Source organism: Triturus cristatus, chromosome 7, assembly GCF_964204655.1.
Source record: "Triturus cristatus chromosome 7, aTriCri1.1, whole genome shotgun sequence".
Taxonomy (NCBI): Eukaryota; Metazoa; Chordata; class Amphibia; order Caudata; family Salamandridae; genus Triturus; species Triturus cristatus.
Window position 1 is genome coordinate 978453888 of NC_140590.1, and position 24579 is coordinate 978478466.

Consider the following 24579-nt stretch of genomic DNA (forward strand, 5'->3'; position numbering starts at 1 on the left):
CTCGCTACCATGCCAATTTTTGTTGTGCCCTGCCATCCGGCGGGGCTGGGCAGCGAGCGCCGTCTCCATTAGCCACCCCCTTATTTGGTAGGCCAGCTCACCCAGCCGTAAGGCATCCCAAGGTGAGTGGTCCTATTCGGGCGCCCGCACTCTGGTGTGCCTCGGTACCAACCATTCTCCCTGCAGTTTCTCGCCATCTTGACTGTTCCTCCGTACTGCGACATTCTTGTTCCTTAGGTGTGGGTTGGTGGGAAAAAGAATTTTGCCGGTGCTGCTCCCCCGCTCCCCAAAGATAGGAGCTTACCTGAGGGAGCAGAGATTATATCCCCCTGCAGGTGCTGGGCCGCTCAGTGCTAGTTCTCCCTCATTGGGGGATTCGTATCCCGCCTTGCCCCCCATTGGCCGGGGGGCCGATGCCTCGCTGGCGACCACAGCAGGGGGTTGAAGCTCCGGAGCCTCCCTGCTCCTTGGCACGAAACCAAACCGGTTTTGTCCGGGGGCTCGGCGTCTGTTATGGCGCCGGCCCTCTAGGCCCCCTTTGGTGGCGGCCTTTGCTATAACCACCGCACTCTGCCCAATCCCTGTTTACCATCCCTGTACTCCTTGTCGTGAATAAGCCAACTTACACTTTCTTTCGTGGTGGACCTTTGTTGGCCACAGTTTTTATTAGGAATACACGGATATACATATTGGTAATTTGTTATTAGTGAGCTGTCATCACGTCATACATTGCGTTTGCATAGATCACATATGTATTGCACAATCAGCAAATTAGACTGACAGTTCTGTGTACAGGTCACTTGTAGGTTTATATTGTCTCTTGTCCTTGCTGTACTGTTGCTTGGTTCGGTTGGATTTGCCCTCGCAGGGGATGTATCTTCCGTCCCTGGAGTTAGGCCACAACTCGCTACCATGCTGATTCTTGTTGTGCCCTGCCATCCGGTGGGGGCTGGGCAGTGAGCGCTGTCTCCATTGGCCACCCCTTTTTGTGGTAGGCCAGCTCACCCAGCCGTAAGGCATCCCAGAGTGAGTGGTCCTACACACCGCCCTTAGGCCAACTCACCCAGCCGTAAGGCATCCCAAGGTGAGAGGTCCTATTCGGGCGCACCGCACTCCGGTGTGCCTTGGTACCAATCATTATCCCTGCAGTTTCTCGCCATGCCGGCAGAGAGGCTCCCGTCTTCCTGCAGCTCCCCCTTCCGCCGGTTTTTATCTGCAGCCTGCTAGCGCCATTGCGCCCCACAGGTTCCTCCAGAATACTTCCATGCCTACGTCAGACAAATGTACTCCATCTGGCGCATAGAATTCCGGGCGACCCGTGTGGATGAGCCCATGCCGCACTGATTCAAACCTGTTGATCCTGCAGAAGTTGCCCACAGTCAGGTTGAGTTTCTTCCGTGAGTTCTCAATTGCACTCAGCGAGTTGGCCCCCCGCCAGTCGCTCCTGCTAATTAGTTCTGACCAGATGAGGTTGGTGTTACCAAACGCCCTCCCCGCCTCCATCAGATCCCTCTGTATGTCATGGAGCAGATCACGCCGCCCTCGCTTCGCCAAGTCGTTCCCCCCCAGGTGTATGACCAGGATGTCAGGGTAATCACTAGAAGGCACTGTTCCAGGGTCGGTATGGTTGTAAATCAACCAAGGCCAAACCACAAAAAGAGGCAAAAAAAGAGAGAAAGAGATAAATCTAGGGGTTTAAGGTCTAGGGTGAGGTACTCTGTATGGGGGGAGACAGCAAAAGTGTCTCTTGTTGCCCTCACACACCCCGAGGGATGTCATGCTTCATCATCGGGCGGTGCTCCTCGTCGGGCCGGCGGTGCAATGCCCTACGGATCCCCCGAAGGGTCTCTTTAGCAGAGATCTTTTTAGAGAGCTGCCGATGGGTGCATGCGGGTATGTGGAGGGGGAGTACCGGGGTCAGTGGTGAGGGTAGTGTGTGCAAGGATAAAAATACCTAAGGGTTACCTGGGAGGCTATTTTAATAAGGAGGTACCCTTGGCATAATAAAAAATCGTGAATAAATTGTTACTTGTCGAGACGTAATGTGTCTGTGGTAACTGGAGATAAAGGTCAAATGGTCGACATGTTTCGCGCCTTTTAGTGGTCAAAATGATCCATGGCGTTTCATCAGGACCAGTAGAAGTGAATAGTGTGGGAAGAGGTGCCCAGACTATGTGTAGTGGGGGGGGTTAAAAATCACCCTCTCACTTGGCAACAGGGGGGGGAGTGAAGTGTCTCCTAAACAGGTAGTGTGTGAAAAAGGAGTCTGTTGTGCCCCCTTTGCACTGGACCTATAAAAAGAGTTGGGATTACTCCATGAGTTTAAAGGCGGCGTAGGAGGCCCACACCATCTAGGGGGGTTGCTCAGGTGACGGCACTGGAAACCTGCCCGGTCCAGACGCCAGCTCGAAGGTCAGGGTGCCATACCGTCTCAGCTTTTAGTTCTGCGAGCTTCGCCGGCAGCTGCTCCCATTTCATTCCCGGCTGACCAAACCACCTTATGCAGGTGTCTGCTGGCCGCCCCTCATACTTGCCCCCCTTCTGGTGCCACCAGGATTGCTTCCGGGTTATGAAGGAGTGGCCCACTACCCACACCAGCCGCGGTCTTCGTCCTGCCGGGGAAATGAGAAGATGTCATTCCAACTGTCTGGCGTGGGGGTGCCGTGGATCTGCCGCCATCTATGCCAGCTACGGCCTTACGTACGATTTGTACGCCTTTGACCGCCATCTCCCCACGGCCTGTATCCCGGGTTCAGACGTCCCGTGCTGCACGGCTGTTGTGGCGGCCCCAATCCTGAAGGAATGAGACCCGAAAATTGACGGGGGCAGCCCTACTTTGCTGAGTGTGAGGCGCATTATTGCGGTGAATTTGAATCTGCTAAGGTGTGTACCGCCACTGTGCTTGAATAGCGGGCCCTCGCCGGCTGGACATACTGCCATAAAGGTGAGCAAACAGCACACCGCGCAGCAGCTCCTATCCTTAATGCACCGCAACCGTACCACCGCCCCCCTACCTGTTTGGTCCGTCTTGGAGCATCTTAGTAGGAGTTCAACTTCCCCTGCTCCTGGCGTGACGTCAGCTGCCTGTAAGCAGCCGCCTGCAGGGCCTGTCCTAGCGGGTGCTACTAATTTTCCAATGCGGAACGCCCCAAAGAAGGCGGTGGTAAAAGTTGCCCGGATTAGTAGGTGTTCAAACTCGTCCCTGGTTATGCCACGCAGCACCCCCTACAGGGCCCCTAGCTTATTGTAGTCTATCGGGCGTTTGGAGTCGTGTCTTGGGCCCTCCCTGCGTCTCCACCCCTTCATCGCTGCCTAGGTGTAATGCGTTGACCCAGGGTCTAACCCGGTCGCTAGCTTGGTGTAGTATGCCAAGGTGGACAGGTGGGCTTGTGTCCATGACCTGGACTTCCGTGCGTCGAATGCCCACTGAATGAATTGTTCAACTGCCCTGCCCGTGGCCTGCATGTCGTCCAGTGACCGGATCCGTCCCACCCGCATGACTGTCTTGATATATGTTTGGTAGCTCCTGGCAGCTTTCGGGGTGAGGGCTTGGTTGACCAACTCCAACAGATCTATCCCGCCAGGTCCCACAGTCGGCCCGGGAAAGGGGTAATTTCCTGTTCTGCACTGGGAGCCAACTCCCTGAACCTCTCCATCCGTGCCCGGGACAGGGCGTCTGCCACTTTGCTGTCCATCCCAGGTACGTAGCGCGCCCGCAGGTCTATGTTGCCTTCCAGCTGTAACTTAACCAATCTGCGCATTAATCGAAGTGTGTCTGGTCATCTGGCTGTCCCCTTATTGATTGCTTGCACCACCCCCTTATTGTCTGACCATAGTGTCAGCTTCATGTTTCGCAACTCATGCCTCCAGACTGTGAGTGCCACTATGATGGGGAAGAGCTCCAGAAAGGTGATATGTTTGGTCATGCCCATGCTGTGCCAGAATCACGGCCACTCCCCTGCACACCACTTATTGCCCAGGATTGCCCCAAAGCCTGAGCTACCGGAAGCGTAAGTATAGAGAGCGATTTGCTCCCTCGTCACCCAGCCTTCCCTCCAGATCAGTACCTCGTTAAAGTCTGACAGGAATCTGTCCCACATTGCTAGGTCTTTCTTGACTTCTGCTCCTATCCTGACATGATGGTGTCTATGGGTGAGCCCACCTGTCAACTGGGTTAACCGTCTGGCGAATGCCCTGCCAGCCGAGATTACCCGAGCCGCGAAGTTCAGTTATCCTATGAGCCTCTGGAGGTCCCTCAGCGTTGCTTTCTCCCACCCCTGGAGGCACCTGATCTTCCCCTGAAATCCTCCACTTTCTCTGGGGGGAGCCTGGAGGTCCCGGCATCGGAGTCCAGCTCTATCCCTAGGAATGTGATCCGTGTGGCCGGGCCTACCGTTTTTTCGGCGGAGAGCGGGACCCCTAGCTCCCCCTCCAGTCCCACAAAAGCAGCTAGTGTGTCGCTGTATTCGCTGGACCCCGTGGGGCCCGTGAACAGGAAATTATCCAAGTAGTGGAGTTTCCCACCTGATGGATGTCTGGTGTGCAGCGCCCATTCCATAAAGGTACTGAATAGTTCAAAATAGGAACACGACACAGAACATCCCATGGGCATTGCTTTGTCAAAGTACAGTTTGCCCTCCCATTTGAAACCTAGTAGGTGAAAACTGGAGGGGTGGACTGGTAGTAGGTGGAAGGCGGACTCTATGTCCTCTTTTGCCATGAGTGTCCCTGGGCCGGTTGCCCTAACCAGGTCAATGGCATTGTCTATCGTAGCGTAAGTCACTGAACAGACCTCCGTGTCAATCCCGTCGTTGACAGAGGCTCCTTCGGAGAATGAGAGGTGATGAATTAACCGGTATTGCCCCTGCTCCTTCTTGGAGACTACCCCTCACATGACCACCAGTTCCCTGGTCATGTGATCGGGCAGCGGACCCTCTACCCTCCCCAGGACCCTCTCCTTGTCTATTTTTTGTGATACCACCCCCGGGTGTTGCAATGCCGATTTTAAGTTCCTGACCCTGCCTGATGGGAGGTGGCCTGTAAACGGGAAGGGGGAAACCTTTCTCAAAGCCGTGTACTAGGGTATCAGCGTCTGTCTTGTTATGGTAGCCATTGGCTAGCTTGCGCAACAAGTGCGTGTTAATGGGGGACCGTGCTAGCTTGAAAGATTGTAAACCCGATGTGACCCCCGTGCCCCCTGTGCCTAGATCGTTACTTCTTCTTCTCTTTCTTGTCTCCCTTGTGGTCTTTCCTGTGTTTGCACCTCGCTGAGGGGTGACCACCCCAGCACGAGGAGCAAGTGTGCTGGAAACTTGCATGCTGCCCCGTAGGTGCACTCGTTTGTTTCGAACTTCCATCAGATGGCAGGTGTTCCAGTGCTGTGAGACGTTTTCCATGAGCTGAATTGCTTGGGCATATGAAATGGCCTCCCCTTTCCCTGTGGGAGGGCCCGCGAAAGAACTGCTCGGGTCTACCCCCCATGCCTTGGCCTCCCTTGCCACCATGATTTTGTGAATGAATCCCGACACGTCTTCCTCGTTCCACTCCATTTCTAGGTGCGTCTGCATCTTTAGTCTAAACCCCTTATCATATTCCAGCCAAGCCTCACCTGGGAACTGTCTTTGGGCATTGTGTATTTTAGACTTGTACAACCATAGGTCGGCTGCGCAGCTCGGGAATTTCTCAACTATAATGCAGGCCATTATACGGAACGTGTCCAACCAATTATCAAAATTCCTCTCTTTGCGTTCTTTTCTCCGCTCCCTTTATCATCATACTTCTTATCACATGTGGTCAGGTCCCTCTAACTGTATCTCTAGTAATGAAAAGATGGCAATGAATTAATTTCTCCAAATTCTCTCCTTGACTGCCAATGGTATGAGGCTAGCTAGCCCTGTGGCCCTGGTGGTGAAGGACGCGGGGCCCGGTGAAGGGCGTGAATATGTGTTGGCCGCTGTTGTGGGGGGCGGGATGGGTGCCAGGGGAGTGCATCCCCAAGCCACTGTGGGTGAACCTGTTTTGCCCCCCAGTGAGCTCTGGTGCCCTAAGCGCTGTCGGCGTGTCTCTGGGCCACGGAGGTCGGGGTGGGCACCCGATCGTCTGCTCCACGCTGGTTCCGCCCCGGGCACAGGGCCAAGGCCCCTCCGGCAGCCAGGGTGGGCTCTCGGTCGACTGGTCCTCAGAACCCATTGCAGCCCAGCGCCTATTTGCCTCCTTTGCTCTGCTCGCTGACAGAGCTTCGCCGCCTCGTCATCAGGACTGCTGGAAAAAGAATTTTGCCGGTGCTGCTCCCCCGCTCCCCAAAAATAGGAGCTTACCTGGGGGAGCAGAGATTATATCCCCCCACAAGTGCTGGGCCGCTCAGTGCTAGTTCTCCCCATTGGGGATTCGTATCCCGCCTTGCCCCCCATTGGCTGGGGGGCCGGCGACTCGCTGGCGACCACAGCAGGGGGGTGAAGTGCCGGAGTTTCCCTGCTCCTTGGCGCAAAACCAAACCGGTTTTGTCTGGGGGCTCCGCGTCGGTTATGGCGCCGGCCCTCTAGACCTTTGCTAGACATGCTTTCCTTACATTCAGCGCACCATGCGGGCTTTCTCTTTCAAAGCTGCTGTTCCAGGAAAGAGGATAAAATGAAAGTAGCGCTTTAACTGGCCCCCTCTGTAAAGTGAGGCTAATGTGTTTGCGTGTGAGTGAAAACAATCTGGCCAATATGCGGCCACTATTTTGCTTTATTTAGTTATTTTCCCATATTTAGAACCTTTTTTATCTATTTATTTTCCCCTTCCGCCCTAAGACTGCAGTTTGGAACAAAAATGGCAGAGAAAGAAGGAACGAATGAAGAAGGAGGAAAGAGAAGGTAAAAACCGTTTGGTGAAGTCACAGTTTTCCTTCAGCAAGCTTGAACGAGGGCGGACATGGGGCTCCAAGGACCTCCTCACCTCCCCCGCCCCCTTTCACCCGAGCTGGCAGGACAGGACGCGGTGACAAGCGCTGTGCGGACACAACTCCCCACCCCCAACTCTCCACCCACCTGACAACAAGAATTTGCAATGCAATAGGTCTCGTATTTGCGAGAGTTTAAGCTATTGGCATTGTAAATGACAATGCCTTTTATTTATGTAATAAACCAACACCTAAATAAAAGGCATTGTCATTTACAATACCAAGAACTCAGACTCTCTCAAATGTGAGACTTAAAAATGGCAAGTGCTTGTTTTTGTTAAGTTTTCTATCTTTGAACATCAAGTTGCCTTTTTCTCCCCATCTCTCCAGTGTTATTTTTCACTTTTTTACACAATTCTCGAGCACCTCTTCGTTCACTGACCGGCTGTAGAATTTTTTTTATTTCTCCCGTTGAATTACAGCACTTCACGCACCGCGAGTAAAATATTTAAAGGGACGTGTTTGTTGGATTTTCCTTCCTATTTTATTGAGTCCTCTCGAAGATTTTGACTTTTTTGGTTTTACTGCAATGACAGCAGGCCTGTCCTGCATATAGAATGATTCCATAAAATATTGGTTTGGGGTTCTTTGCCATGCCAGGCAAATGGGACATGCTGAACAGTCGTAACTAGAGCGCTCCTTGCGGCCTGGAAGAGAGTGGCTTGCAATGTGAGAATGTTTCCTTTTGCTGTTATTAAGAAAATCTAAGAAACCATAGGACAAAGCTCTGAGGACCCAAATATAATAGCCCAGTGAATCAAGTTATCACAAGCTTAGTTCATTATTGAATTGCCCTTTTACAGAGTATCCAGTAGAGGACCCACCAGTAGTTTTAATTATGTCCTACAGGTTTATGTGTTATTCTTTTTGACATTTTCCTTTATATTTATCCATATTTCTTTGTTTTGCATCTTATTTGTATTTGTACATGCTGTGTTTTTTGGTCAGTGAAAAGTGAAGCTGCAACTTTTACATTTCCACAGTCATTTAACAGATACACGTACATTGGCACTTCAGTGTCTGTAGGGTCTTAGTGCACTTACGCGGCCACATGCATTAAAACAATACATACAAACACATGTGAGCATTACCGCTTTAGTACAAGCATTTGTGCACAAAACCTATCTACTTTTTAGTGGGAATTCTTATTTTATTAATTCACTCCCAGTGCTGTCAATATGCATCGCTAGAGGCTTGGACCTCATGATTAACAGCATGGAGACACTCAAAAAAAGATCTAAGAACTACATTTCCCTGTTTTAGCACACAGACACGAAAGCTATTTGGTTTTTTCTCTCAGTAAAGTTTGGTAAAGGTGGAAAGCTGGAAGCCTTAGTTATACTTGGGGAGTGTGGAACACATGGGTTAGGCTTGAACTCTGTGTAACATGGCAGTGTCCAACAAAGTATGAAGCAAAAGGAGCCTTTAAAATGAAGGAAGAGAATGGTTAAAAGCAGCATCAGAAGGATATCAAGATTGTGCTCTAAGTGCGTGGTGGACACGTGGTAAGAGAACTGTGAACGGCGCAAAGTGAACACACGTGAAAATACTAAACCGCGACCGCATATCAGTTGATGATATTATGCATGAATAACTATCAGTCCAATGCTTTATTTGAGGAATCATGACATAATACAAATCCGTATGTCTGCCGAAGTTTGTCGACGGCGTTTCGCCCTACACCAGTTCACAGTCATCATCAGGAGAATATAACCCCAATGAAAAGGATTGCTGACTGAGGAGTTTCCAGAAAACGGTTGGATGCAGGTAAAGGGATCAAAAATTCTGAGGGGCAGATTTACAAGCTCCTTGCAAAACTTTTGCACCGCCATTGCGTCACTTTTGTGATGCAGCGGCAGTGTAAGAAATACGGCCAATTTACAACGTAAGGCATCTAGGGAGATGTGTCACGTTGTAAAGCCCTGTGTCACATTATACCTGCGTCAGGTATAATGTATGCAGGGTGGGCGTTCCCACGCCAAAAGCCATGTAGGACTGACGCAGTGAAATCCACAAAATTTCATTGTGTAACTCACAGATACATCAGAATTTCTGACGCATCTGTTAATCCTTTCGCCATGGAGTATTTTTATTTAATGCGATTTTATATAGCTCGAACATTACCCGAAGGTGTCAGAGCGCTTTACAAAAGAACCAGTTGCGTTACATAAGGACTTTGGATGACATGAGTTACATAAGAGATACACACAGAACAAAAGAAAACATTTGCAAATGTACAAGTTGTAAAGTCACTCAAGGAAGAGATACAAACAGAAAAACTCTAAAATCACACAGGAATGGTAGTGAGTACAAAGGTCTACTACATATACTAGCGGTTAGAGTTCTTTATATACAAATAGTAAATTCACTCAGGATTACATTTTAACAGCGATTAGGCTTGGACAATTATATATTACATATTTTCATATATATAAATAGACTGACTGTTGATGAGTTGCACTTCGGCGATGAAATCCGCCATGGATCGCGTAACGTAAAAGGAACAGGTCGCTTGAGGGCTGACTAAGTCAGTGCACAAATGTATGCACAAGCGGGTCACTGTACCTGGCTTGCGATTCTAGTGTTCACTGTCCCTTAAGCGTAATCGGCGCACTGGAGGAACCTTGGACTCAGAGAGGGGAAAAGTACTTACTTATGGAACTTTCCCAGTCCTCTCTCTGTGGCTACATCTATGGTCCAATGGTACTACTCACCTGTTTTTTTAAACGAATTGCCCACGAAAGTCTTTCATTTCTGAACTTTCCAGCACACAACCGGCATTGGCAAAGGCATCCGCTGAAACGCGTCTGCCAGAAGCTGAGAGAGAGGACATCGTGATATTGTAACAGTGCTGTATGGTGGCATTAAATCCCTGAAGTGCAACCCAAGCATGTGTCAGACCCATTTTTATCAATAAAGCGGGATTGGTGGTATATATATTACCCCGTGGTCTAAGAATATTAATTGCTCCCAGCTATGAAACACCAGACCGTGAGATGATGCGGGAATGGGCAGAAACAAATTTGGACTCATTGCGCAAATTATTATTCATATTGGTCAAATATGCTGAAAGGGACTTTATAAAACTGGCAGAGGACATTGAAAACCTTAATAAGGAACTGGAACAAATGGAGGGACAGGAGGAAATCGAAAAACTAAAAGTAGACATGAAAAAATGGCTCAAAAAAGAAGAAGACATTATTAGGGAAAGAAAATCATTTAAATTTCATCAGGACCGGTGTGATTATGAACAATGAAAAATCTTTACTTTCGCGAAAAAGTTTGAGGTATTAAAGGCTGGCAAAACCAATACTACTCAAAGCCAATCATATGGGGCTGGGGCGGAGAATTTACAAATTTTGTTGCGCGCGCTGCATCGCAGTTGGCGATGCAGCGTGCGCAGTGAAATTCGTTTTATTTATTTTTTCCGTTACTTACCTGAAATCGTCCGTTTGCCGAATTTTACAACCTCCCACCCTGCCCCTCCCCTGCCCCACGTCACCGCCCTGTGGCATGCCCTATACAGGCCGGGGCTGCTGCTCCCCCTATGCAGGAGGGGCTCTTGCCCGCTACCACTCCAGCCGCTGCGAGTCTGGATCGAGGTAGACCTCCCAGAGGGATCTGCGTTGCGTGAGGGATTCAGTCGGGCCTGATCGCTGCTTGCCGCCAGTCTGCGGGGGAAGTTCACTTGCCTATTTCCTTCAAGACCACAACCTCCGACGTCCCCTCCTCTCGTACCGGGGCACCACCGAGCCCTCCCGGCCACCTCAGGCTGCCGACCCTCAGGAGATGCCGACCAGTGCCATTTTGCATTGTAGCCGCCGATGGCGTCCAGGGTTTCTCCTTGCCTCCGCTCGCAGGTAGCAAACTCGACCGCCAGGTGTTTCGGCAGCCATCAAGCACACTGGAGGTTCTTTGTTGGTGTATGGAGACCCAAGGGCAGCCCCTTGCTGTGATGTATCGGTGGGGCGGCGGAGCTCACGAAGGTCGCTACTACTCAGCCACCATCTTGATGTCAGCGTCTGTGAGTACTGTATTGTAAATACAGTGCATCCATAGTGGCACAAGGACATTCAGTGCCGACGCAAGGAAACTGACGCATCTATGCAGATGCGTCAGTTCCTTGTAAATCTACCCTTGATTATGCAGCGTGCGGAAGGAACAGATGGCTAGAGCAGATATCATACCACTTAAGGGAGTCAGAAAGAGGGAAAACGATCTCGAGTAGTTTGCCGGACCGTTTGTACGCAGCGCCCCTGCCTGTGAGAGGATTCGCTCCCTGCAGAGATGGATGTTGTTCTAGACTCCGGCGTGACTGGCTGGCACACCATGCGTATGTGACAAGACGTGTGATCGTGAGCTGATTGATTCGCTCACCAATACCTCGTCTCCCATGATAATTGCCCGCATCCCACCGTTTCCTGGAAACTCCTCTGTATAATATTGTCAAATATATGTGTGTCCATCATTTGTTTGTTGTATGAACTCCGGTGCCATATTCTTCTTTGCTGTCGTAATTAAGTTACTTGTACAAAATCATTCTTTATTAATACCTTATCAAACATTGTCGCATGTTACAATACTTTACCCAGGTCTCAATTGGGTGTACAGGTTTCTCCTGTTGTATTTACCATTAACAATGGACAATGCTCCAAGGGCATACAGCTGATGTTCTTTTCCAATTCATGTTGTTGTTCACAGATGTTGAGTGGCACCTTCAACTGCACCCACTTCACATGCAAACACCACGAATCAGTAATGTTCGCTTGAACCGAACTGCTCACAAGGATTATTTAGCAGTGCTTGAGGTTAATCCAACCATTGACACCTCTTTGCTTTTCTCAGTACAATGCCACAGACAGGCCTCCAATCAATGCACAACTCCATTAAATATACCTAGAAGCTGAATTCCTGAGACGCATCCATGATATCACTATTTTGTTAAACATTTTCAATGTATTTTTGGTAGAGTCTAAACAAACAATAAATGCAGACTGAAAAGTGAGAAAAGGTTAAAACATGAAATCCAAATTCAATTTGAAATCTTGACATTCATTGCTTCGGCGCGCTCAAGGGTTTCACAGCATCAGACTGCAGTGGCATAATATATTGATATGCAAGTTTTATTGAGTGTACTCAGAAATAAATCTCTTGTACTGGGCCCAGGCCCCAACAGGTATTGTCCAAAAGCAAAGTTTTTAAATCTCTTTCTATTAGACTATAACAAACAATAGGTGTATCTGTCTTCACATGGGCTTCAGCCAGCATTGCCTGAGACATGCGTAGTACATACGAGCTAAGGACAGTTTCATATGAAAAGATATCATGGAATATTGAAGGGAATTATAGCCCCAGAAAGAGTGCCAGCAATCCTGAACTCCTCCAAGTAAGACTTCCTTAGTATGGGAATGTTTGTATTACTATACATTTTGACATATCTCACACCCAGCCATATCCAACAAGAAGAACTGCCAGCGTACTTTTTGGAGACACACGATCACAGCCATAACTGAGCTCAATGAAGAAATGCTAAGGAACCAGAGACCAACACAATGTGACTAATGCCCATATGAGTTCTTGGAAAAAATAGAGGGGGAACCTGACCAAACTGCGAATGTTTCCTGGACGAAATAAATCCTGGCTTCATCATAGAGTCACATAGTGCTACATCCCACAGCTGTGTAAGCGTCAGATTTAGTGAGATCGGCTTTGATGGCCCCTGTTAGTATATATCTACCAGAACGCACTTACATCTGCAAAAACCTAATAAGGTTTGGGCTTAGGTACACCTATTGTTGCCTACTTGGTTGTTTCATTGTCCATTGACACTAACTTAAATCTCTTCCTAGGAACATATGCGGGGCATACAATCATTATTTCAAGTATTCTGATGTTCACAATTCGCTGCTTTATAACATAATATATAGTAAAATTGGTATGTATGGCCCGTAGTAAATTTCGCTTCGAACCAAGGTGGTAGCACTGTATGCAAAAAGCAGTACTGGAAACATGCTTCGTCAGTCACTAGCCAGGCCAGATGTTCTGGGATGCCACTGAGGAATACGTAAAATTGTGAAAGTTGCTCCACCACACCCCACTGTGGGATTAATTGTAGATCCATCTTTCAGACCATTCCTGACTCTGGCAAAGACCTCCGGGGATAGTCTCACTAGCCGGAGAGCCAATGCTAGCATCAATATTTTTCACACATTATTCTCCTGCTATTGAAGTGGAAAGCAGGTGTAACATCTACGACCAAATCGACTGCCACCCTTTCCTGGTGTTTACTTTTTTTGTAATATCAGATTCAAATGGCTTCATCTTTGCACAGGGACCTTTATGGGCTGGCAGAATTGCCATCCTCTTTAGCTGAGGATAACTTTCTAGGAAATCTTTATGCTTGCAGCAAGTAAATGGAGGAAATGGGCCTACTGCTGTGTGGGAGCCTACAGTCATCATTTCTGTATATAGGTATGTTTTTGTGTTTCCCTCAGGAAGAGATGATATTTACCTATGCCCAAGATGGCTATAAAAAAACTCCTAGGACCGGTCCCCACAGAGACAATTCAGACGTAAATAAATTCGGAGGAACAAAGGCCAACCTAGGCAGCTTGTTCAAATGCTGGGCTCTATTTTTCCACAACCTCAATTTAACAAAAAAGGAGACATTGCGGGGTGTTTAATATGATTAACAGGATCAAGGCAGTCAACCTGAATTTGTTTTTACCCAAGTTATGTGAAGTAGAACTCTTTCTGTACACATTGGAAAAATGAATCACCAGATCATTGCCATTCACTAACCTATAATCAATCTTGTGATTGTGCCCCTTCCCGAAAAGACCACTGCTCACCAGAATATAGGAGAGCACCTTCTCTCAGCAGTGATCCTCCCAAATGTTTTTAATCACTCACCTTTTCTTGATTGCCATTGGACTTATATGCTATGATCCCAGTATCCTCGTGGTTTTTAAATGTAGATAGTGCTTAACCAAGGACCTTCATATCTGCCTAAATATAGATTTCCCTGGCCTGCATTCCTGGTTGGCCAGTTTATATATTTTCACTGCCATTATCTAGCAGCAAATGGGCTCACAGAAATATGCCTTCATCAGAACTTCCATGGCACTATTCATTAAATTGAGTGTAACTTGTGTGAATGTATTTGTTTCTAAATAAAATTGTACATTGATTGTGTGATAATTAGCCAGTTGTGACAGTCACTAATTTAGTGGTGCCATAAAGTAATTTAGCATCAGAGGAGTTTTGAAGTCCTGATCTGTACCATTAATATTCTGAGCAACATGAATGACAGGCCTAGGATTAAGGACGTGGCAAGTAACAGATCTGTCTAATCCACCAAAGTAATCAACAAAGGGTAGCGATTGCTTTTATGTAGAAGCACAACACTAAAGATCAATCACCTTTGACCGTACTCTATAATGCTATCAGCTTTAAAGCTGTGAAATGTATAGTGAACATAAAGATAAGACCCCCACGTACCACCAAGGATCCTTAAAACCAAATTAATTTAAACATCTGCCCACAAGAGGCTAGATTTTCATGGATTAAATACCACGCACGTGATCCTGTGGCACTGCATGTGGTAGATATTAAAGAGGTCCATGAGAAACATTTTCTTCCTCAATTCTCGGTTGCTCTGCCATTACTGTATATACAATACTCACAAGGGTTACAGCAATTAGTGGGAAGGGGGTGGTGGTATGTTTCCTGTTGCTGATGCCAAGGGTACGGTGCCTCTTTAGTTTCAAAGGATAACTTAATGATACTATATTATAATTTACTTGGGAGGCAGGCACCATTAGATTGTCATTGTTAGAGAGCAGAGGGATGAAGGCAAACTTTTTTTGCAAAATGTTTAATGCTTTGTAGTTGTTATGCAAAAATATTATTATGGGGAATGAGATTCTAGCATGAGTCATTCAAGCAGAGCAACTGGTAGCCCCTTGTCCCCGAGCAGCAAGAACTTTTGTAGGAGCAAGAGCCAGAAATTTCTGAGAATTACTTGCGTTAAAAGTCATCAGAATCTTTCAAACATAGCACCTGTTGTAAACTAGCAGTTATAAAACCTTAATAGGAAGAATATAGAAACCAGAACAGATTAAATAGGTTGCAATGGAGTAATTTGCAGTCATCATAATGTATGACCCATTTTATAGTGAAATCCTTTGAGGAGTTAGTTGCTGAACTCGGCCTGCAGTTGAAGAGTTGCCGCACTATGTGCACCTTTTAGAAATAAAAATATCGTATTGGCAAATTCTAGTGGGAACAACATGATTGCAGGAGCGAAGGAGCGTCAAGCTCACTCATATGAGATCACGGCATCCGGGTTTAAGAACAGGAGGTGAGATTTTACTGTGAACAGGCATGGGGAATAAATGTAGAGGTAGGATTTAAGATTCAGAGTGGGAATATTTATGGGAAACGTAATTTGGAATGTCTCCATCTGTCAGCTGAGTGCAAACTTTCTTTTAATTGAATGCAGCAATGTCGACATTTATTAAGTTGCACAGCTGTCTTACTTCTGTACAAGTGTGTTGGTGCTCTGTCAGAAACGCATGTGCTGTGTTAAAATCCCTGGAACAGATATTCACGCACCATTCATATGTCTGATAGACATCATCATTGGCAGCGCATCCCTCACACGGAAATGTATGGCTCATGAGACAGCGGGGTCAGTCATGGGCCTTCAAATCCAAATAAAGGCTAGTGCAATGGTCAGCACAAACCTCATGCATTTTTTGATGCAATAGAAATGCATGAAGCGGGGGTGTATGTTGAAGTTTAGGGTTGATCAATGCACTTCTTGTTTAGCTTTGGATAGCTGTAATAGTCATGGCAAAGTATCAGTTCATGTTCAGTGAAGTATGATGGCCATTAAAGAGTTTTCTAACTAGAACACACATCATAGATGGGTCAGGCTGCGGGAACGAAGTTTGCAAACTACCATAAAGTTTTCGCGTAATATAATAAAATAACTTATTGTAAACACATAAGGAGACAATGTGAGTGTGTCATAGCTGAAATGTGATGGGTTGGTTTGGTCATGTTTTCTCTGCTATTCAGCACCTATTTCTTTTTTTCAGTCTCTTGTTTACCCTCTCCTTGTGTTTTGTATTTCTTCTATATCCCTCAAATACTAATAGGCAATACCTTTGTTAAACAGTACATTAATATACTAATTAGAAGTATTTACATGTCATGTACTGCGTAAACATGTGAGACTGAATAGCAATGTTAAAGATCTAGGAGTTCTGAGTTATCAGGTTAAAAATATGTGTAACAATATATGTAATGCAAAGTATTATTTGTTCCTTAACCATCAATAAAACTACTAAAGTTAAATCAAATCAAAACAACTCATACATAATAGAAATAACTTTCTTTTGGATGAAGTTTTGGAAATAACTGGGCTTTACATGAACTTTGTGTTGTTTCTTTGACAGGATTTGATACAAGTATTCTACCCATCTGCAAGGATTCCCTGGGCTGGATGTTCAACAAACTGGACATGAATTATGACCTGTTATTGGACCACACGGAGATCAACGCTATCTACCTTGACAAATACGAGCCGTGCATCAGGCCTCTCTTCAACTCCTGTGACTCCTTCAAGGACGGGCAGCTGTCCAACAACGAGTGGTGCTACTGCTTCCAGAAGCCAGAAGGTACTGTCAAATAGTCTTACTGTGAAATCAAGTTACCGAAGCTATGTGCCTAACACACTGCACGAGGTCAACAAACATAAAAGACGGGGAGCAGCTAGTGCGTGAGCACGGTCCCTGCTGCTAAACTGGTTGGTTTTGTGTTGAAAAGGAAACACGGTTTCCTGGCAGACACGTGAGGTGTGAGAACAGCTGTACAAGGACAGGGTGGGGGCACTGCTCGATGACTAGAGAATATTCTTCATTGGTGATTCGATATTTAACAATCTGGAGGCATATTGTTTAAAACGACACACAATCCGTATCTGAAAAGAACACACACTCAGTAGAGTGCAGCCAGTGATGACGCAAGTCAGCCACATTACAAACAACATGTGTGCCCCCAGTGCAGGCGTGACGTCGCACCTGCTGATAGAGGCTGCATGGAAAGGACAGACAGCACCTGGAGAAGGGGGTAGGGATGTTCCTGCAGATGGGGGGGGGGGGGGGCAGTGTGTGGCTGCACCCGCCTGCGAGTAGCTGGGAGATCCGGTGGTGCTGAGCAGGGCGAATGCGTGCTTGTAGTGTAAAATACATCTCCGATCAACACATGCAGTGGACAGTGATGTGGCTTTGGTCTACGGATCCCAACTGATACAGGGGTTTGCCCACTTAGCATTGTATCATCTCCTTGTGGTTTGTGTGAACACAGCCAAAGTTGAAACCTTTCCATCCGTTTAATTTCCTATGCGAATATATCTCTTAATTTGTTTTGTACATCAGACAATGTGTGTGTTGCACTTTGGTGGCTAATACAGTGAGTCAATGCTGAGAGTTTGGATGGGATGTGGATCCCCATTTGTGTCTCAAGGGTTACCGTTGTTGGTTTGTGCACGTGTCCTTCAGCCATTGTAATGACCCTTCTGCAGACACCTCTGACCATTCTAGTTTCTAAAGAGCAGCTTTAGTGTGTGCGCATCTTGGCACTCGCGTCTCTCCTCTGCAGTTCTTCAGTTTTGTGACTCACCATGGGTCCAATATTTTTATGCTGGTGTGATGATGCGTTTGGTTGTACATGAAGGGACGTGCACATTTTAGTTTTTAAAAAACATATAAGTGTGTATCTGAGTGTGTCTGTGCTGCAGTTGATGGTACTCCATTACAGATGTGCTGTCAGTAACTTGTGTGTACCTCACGCAGCCACATTGTAAACGGATATCAGGATATTGTTTCTGGTTCCTTCTGTTGGGGCAAAAAACATTCTTCAGTAAAACAAGCAGGTACCAGTGCTTAGTTTGAGCCGTGGTTGCAGGTGGGGTCCACCGGCACTTATTTGTGGGGATCAGCACATATTTTTCCTCATCAGACATTGACCAAGAGCAAGAGATTAAAAAACATAAACACAGGGACAAGAAGAATGGAGAGAAATGTGCAAAAATCATTCAAGAGAGAAAATATAAACCCACAAACGAAATAAAGAGCACGGTGTGTCTTGAGCTAAAGACCATCAAGTGGATTCAAGATTATGCATTTGGCTCGTGACGTTTAATAGCATCAGCTGTGGGCCTCTGAGCTGAGCTTCAGGCTCCTGCACTCATTCTTTTCCAAATAAAGCACTAGCATGGGAACATTTGTTCTAAGGGTTTAGAGTTCTCAAGACAAATTACAAAGCATTTTTGGGTGGTGCTTTTATGCCAGTGCTTGCTCTGAAAACCTTTTACCATCGTATTTTGAAAATAGGTTTCTGGAGGTGGAACTGGTGTCAAGAATGTGTACATTTTCCAAGTGTCATTTTGCCGTGCTGGTGATGTATTCTGTTGTATTTTTTGTGCTGCTGAGGATTTGTTATGCATTATTGAAATGTGAATTTGCTTTGTTGCATTTTTTTTATTGTGTTACATTTTGTTTGGCCTGATATGTTGTGATGTGCCATCTTATGTTTTAACTGTGGTGTTATGTTGCTTTGAGTTATTCTCACAGCCTCTGGAATTATGTGGAAGAGTTTTGTAAATTATGGAGCAAGAAAAGGCAAATTATGCAGCATAATACGGCATATCTTGTGATAGTATTACCTCATTATTTATTACATTTTTCACATTAACACTGTTTGGACAAAGGTTTATCCTTATTAGTACCAGTCAGATACACAATTACAGACCTAAGCAACAGAAAGATGACTAGTCACCCTTTCCAAAGGGCCTTCCACTTTGCAGCAATACATGTTGCAGCGTTTTTACTAACCGTTGATCCTTTTGAGCTAGAGACAATTTTTTTGTCAAAATCTGCAGGTTGTGCAGTAGGTTATGGATTATATGGGAAATGAAGCAAATCCATAATTATGCAGAAAATAATGTGAACACAAAATCGTATAGTGCGGAGGCCCTTTTTATTGTGTTGTTTAATTCTTTACTTCAAATATCACAACAATCTCTGCTATATTTCCCCCCAAAAGCAGGACAGGCCTTGAAAGCTCCTGTGAAAAGCAAGAACTTACCGCTTTCTAAGGTGGTAAAAAAGCACTGCTCCAGCTATTAAAATACCAGTCGTCCCTAATTTGTCGGCCGTCAGAGCTCACTTTATGTGAAACGGCCATGTATGTTACTATGCATCTTTGCATTAGGCTCACTAAAAGCTTCACTTATAGGGATGCCTAAAATATTTTAGCCTAAATGCACACACTGCACAAAATATTTCATTCAGTCAAGTAAAAAGTCCAGAACTCTTTGGTCAATAGTCTTCATTATAAACTCACTGGTAAAACAGTGTCAATGCATTAGATGGGCTTTTACTAACACACAATCCTGAATGGATGTGGGCCTACATATTTATCGTTCTTGGACATATTTCTGGTGTATTGTGCTCACTCCTGTGGAACACATTCTACACGCATTTTGCAACTATCTCGGAAGTTCAAGGAAGACTGCTATTCAGTTAAGTAAGTGAGAATAATGCGTTCTTTAAAGTCTTTTTTAATGTTAGTCTGATATTCCTGCAATCCTTTATCTCCCACGGTTTGTCCTTGCTTTTACATCAGTTTCAGCAACAGCTGAGTAAAGAAGTACATTTGCTTGCAACCCCTCTGCACCGTGACATAGTTGACTGGAAAAGTCAATTGAAGAAAAGAGCAGATAGGGACTTTTTAGACCGAGTCCCTCAAGCAGTGATATGCACAATGGTCTTTTTGTTACTCGTCCTGAATAGAGGAGCATACACTCTGCCCCTATTAACTCCTCGACTGAAGTCATTGTACATATACTGACTAGCGCGGGACGTGGTGCAGTTCCTATTGTCAGACCCAAATCATGGTCACTTAGTCCATGTTTGTGCAGGCTTCCGGCCTGTCTTTTGTTCCACAATCTGTTCCCTAATTCATCAGGGTAAAATAAAGATGAACCTGCACACCTCTGCATGCTTGTCCTTTACGAATCAAGGGGGACGGTAGGTAAAACAATGTGGGACACAAACCTTCTCCACTGTTGAGTAATAGAAGACAATCATTCCCCAGTGCTATCTGCAAACCACACATCCTCCACCAAACACAACATTGTTTCTTTCAAATGAAATTTCCCCTTCTTGTTTGAAAATCCTTGCTAATGGCCTGCAGAAGGCCTTCGTGTTCTGCATATAATCAATGAGCAGTGCTTATTGGCTACTTATTAATTTATTTACTGAAATTTATACAGAGCATGTCTGCCCCAGCGACGGGGCGTACCAACGCTACCAAGTAAACATGGTTGAAGTAAGGAGCGAAAAAGACAGAAATTATCCCGGAAATAGCCATGTCTTTATAGCTTTACGGAACTCCAGGTGATTTTGGAGTCCTTAAATAGCAGGGGCAAGAGAATTCCAAAGTCTAGCCGCCAGAACTTTGAAGGACCGACCACCTGCTCTGACTCTACGGACGCGGGAATACAGGGCAGTCTTAGATCCGATGAATGGAGAGGTCAGTCCGGACTGTATGGCACTAACAAATTAGCTAGAACAGAGGGAGCTTGATGAGACAGAATTTTATGGGCTACACATAGAGCCTTAAACTGAATTCTTCTCTCCACTGGCAGCAAATGAAGTTTAGATAGCGACCTAGACACTGAGCACGATTTAGGAAGTGCCAGCAGGATCCAGGCTGCAGCATTCCGAATTCTCTGGAGTCGCAGAGTGCATGATTTACTGGCCCCTAGATATAAAGAATTCCCATAGTCCAGCCTCCCAGAATAGTGGCCTGAAGAATGGTCTGACGAACAGAGGGCTCAAAGAACCCCAAAATAGGTTTCAAACCTCGCAAGAGCCCAAAGCAGGTGCCTGCAACTGACTTTCGATTGAGTAGCGAAGAGCAGACTTTTGTCAATCCAAAAGCCCAAGTTCTTAACCGCCTCCTTGGGAATAGGTGCAGGTTTATGATTCTCCGGCCACCACTGTTCAGACCACATATCACTGTCTTTCCCAAGCAGAAGTATTTCTGACTTGCTGGCGTTTAATTGCAGACAGTTTGTTGTCAACCAGTCAGCAATTGCCATCTGATCATCCTTGAATTTAACAAGGTTTAATTCATGATTCTTGGAGAAGGCGATGACAAGTTGGGTGTCATCATTGTACAACACCAATGACACCCCTCTACTCCTGGGCACCAATGCCAGTGGCTGAACATAAATATTAAAGAGCAAGGGGCTCAAAATAGAGCCCTGCGGCACCCCATGTCTAATGGCATGTTCCTCGGAGTAAAACGGTGTCATAATAACTTAACCAATGATAGATCTAGTTTCAGCGCAGATAGGCACCTATACACTCCAAGATGCTGCATTTGTTCCATAGGCACTGGTGTGCCTCAAAACACGGTTTCTAAACAGTACCACCATGTGATGATAACCAGAGCAAAATGTGATCTTAGACATGCATGGTTGAGTCAAAAGGTGCCCTACATTTGCTCTTGTCCAGCACTTGGTGATAAATGGCTCAGTGCTTTGTGTGCAGACCAAGTTCTCTAGTTAGCTATTACTTAGACTAGTGCATCTGTGTGTCTCTCATGACACCCGATAACCAAGAACTAGGCAATGCCACACACATTTGTTTTGGAAGTGACCACTGGAAATATAGTCTAAACATTTGAATGCAAGATGTGTAAAGCATCTCTGTGTTGAAGGAGTCCAGTCAGCTTGTTTTATGATGAGCCAATGGTTAACAGGAATCTTCCATGTCCTAGATAAGCTCTGACTATGGAAAGAGAATAAGTAACTTATTTTCTGACACTTACAGACCTTACAGAAGAGAATGGCACCCTGGACTTGGAGCATCATCTAGAGTTTCTCAAAGTGTGCAATCCAGTGAACGATACACTCTCCTATATCACCACATCATTTGAATTTAGTTAGAGGGAGTATTGGATATCTCAGTAGCTTCTCATGCTCCTCTTGATATTTTCAGCATTGGACGTTATACCTCTGCTGTATCCTTGGACTGACTAAACAAGCCCAAGGCCCCTCAGTAACTAAGAGCCACATGTACGCAGCATTTTCTCGGTTGGAAATGGACGATTGGACCGTTCTGATGGCTAAAATGCTTCTACATTTGGCTGAAAAACGATTTGCAAATCGATAACACATTACCGAATCACAGTTTCTGTTTAAGATTCTGCTATTTGGAAGGGGCATGTTTAGGGCATCCCTTTGAAATACCGAATCTGAATAGGATGTATGAATGACTGAATTCCAATTGCAAAATATTCATGTTTTACTGTCTACTGAATGGAGGTGGTAACCCATTTGTGAATAGGAAGGGGTCTCTTTGAGAATGGATAACAAATATTTTTTAAGAGCAGGCAAAGGTCCCATTGCCTAGTCCTTCAAGGAAAATGGGATGAATTAAAAACAGATTGCTTTATTAAAAAGCAATTACCGACACAGTGGTCCCATTGACCACAGCAGGCCACCATCCCTGTGATGGCTTCAATACTTAATGGGTTGCAATTTGCGATCTACCTCTTTAATTTGCATGAGGTAGGTCTATTTGCAACCCACTAGGAATGGCTAATGAAACTCAAAAGAGTTTCATACATTAGGAATACCGGTTTTGTAATTGCGATTTGGATAGAATCGCAATTAGTAAATCGATATTCCTAATGTTAGTACATCTGGCCCAAAGTAAGGCGATGTTGATTTTGTACCTAAATATATAATGTGGATAACTTGTTGTTAAACACATAAGATATGTTGTATTCACTACAATGCAGACACAAGAATATTATACCCTAAACTATCAACCTATGTCATACAAAGAAATTCATGAATCCAGCTGAGATTACGCCTGGCACCCATGAGACTATACTTGATAGGAATACCCTATGTTACTTGTCATGAATTTGTAAACCAAAAACCTCCAGATGAATGGTTCGCCCTAAAATGCCTTGAGCCAACAGGACGTCATGGCCTGATAGCCTGGTCACATTAGTCAGTCGGTTTGCACACCAGCTGGTTTACTGCCTGGGCTATATCATTGTTGTAGCATTCCTGGGCCCATGAATGTTATCCTTTTCTTCTCCTACCTTATATTTTGCCCCACTCTCTTGGATCTCCGATGGACCTTATGTTGTGCCGAGAGTGGCCGAATATAAATGGTCCCAACAGTCATCCAATGAGGACCTGGAATTGGACAACTGGACTGCAAACTAGAAAATAAACTCATGTAAATTACTCTCAAAACAATGCTGTAAAGGTAAAGGATTATAACAGCAAACTCAAATCTCCTGAAGCAACGTAGGCAAGCCAAAATCATACACACCAAGAGCTCAGTTAAACCTATACAGAATAATAGCATTAGTATTTGATGGTCCAAGAGCTCGCCAATATGATCCCTTCTGATCATTGATAAACCCAAATTAAGAATGCACATTCAGTTGAACAGAAATACTCATGATAGCTGAGCCGATATGGAAATGTTGGTATAGTTTATCAAAGGTTAAGAAATGACAAGTGCATCAGAAAATTTGTATCAGGTTAAAAGACAATTTAGTTACATTCTAATAAAGTACCAATGCTCAAGAGTTCAGGAAGGGACATGAAGTATGCCAGTTCAAGAAGTCTCACAAGGAGGAGGAGACCGCTAGGTGCATATGGTGTATGCGTCAGTTGAAAAAGGTAGCCAGGTGAGTCCAAATCGGGCAAATCAAGATTGCCAAGAAAGTTCTGCAAAGTCTCCGTCCAAGGATTCGCTGTGTGAGTAGAGCTTCAAAAGTAAAGAAATAGCCACGTTGGCGTAACATAGGCCCTTGCAGCCCCTGAGGTGTGGGGTCCCCAAGCTCAAGGGGGCCCCCTCAGTACAGTTCTCTGGCCGGAGAGCTCCCGATTTAGTCCAGAGGGTCCCCTCCATGTACCTTGCAGGGGGCTCCCTCAGATTTTGTTATGCCAGTGAATCCCCAGCAGCCCATTTGTCACCATCAGCGCGCCTAACAGTTCAATTGGGCAATATTATATTCTTATAGTTCCCAGGGTCTGGAGTCACCTCATCTGAGCAGACCACTCAGTTCATTGGTCAGTTCATATACAACGAGTGTCAGACTTTATAAAGAAGACACAAAATGTAGAGAAATAGGTTGGACAATTATGCAGTCCTTAAGCAATCCAATATGTGAAATGTCAGAACAATGCTCCTTTAGCAAGAGCACATAAGTGAGTTCCAGAGGACAGTTTCTCAGGGAGCTGTTCAGGACTGTAACAAAGATGTAGCAAGGTGTCTTGTACAATGCATGAGAACTCAGGAAAGAAAACACTGTTTTAAGTTATTGGTTATATTGAGATATTCTCTCATGAGCAGTAGATTCAGCAAGTCAAGATACTTCAAGTATACAGTTAGGCCCACATTAATTTGAGTTAATATAATGAAAAATATATATGATTATTGGACAGACATCCATAGGGAATATGAAGATGTCACAATTCTAGTATAACTATGATGCACTTGAAATCACTTAGTATGGTTACAAATAAC

General features: G+C 45.5%; 1 protein-coding gene across 1 annotated transcript in view; it reads left to right on the plus strand.

Moving 5' to 3' along the window:
• Window positions 1-24579, plus strand: part of SPOCK1 (SPARC (osteonectin), cwcv and kazal like domains proteoglycan 1) — a 1975354-nt gene that overhangs the window by 1851121 nt on the left and 99654 nt on the right. The window contains exon 8 of the mRNA XM_085618015.1: window positions 16405-16626. Within this exon, the coding sequence (XP_085474141.1) occupies window positions 16405-16626 (222 nt within the window). The remainder of the gene's footprint in view (window positions 1-16404; window positions 16627-24579) is intronic.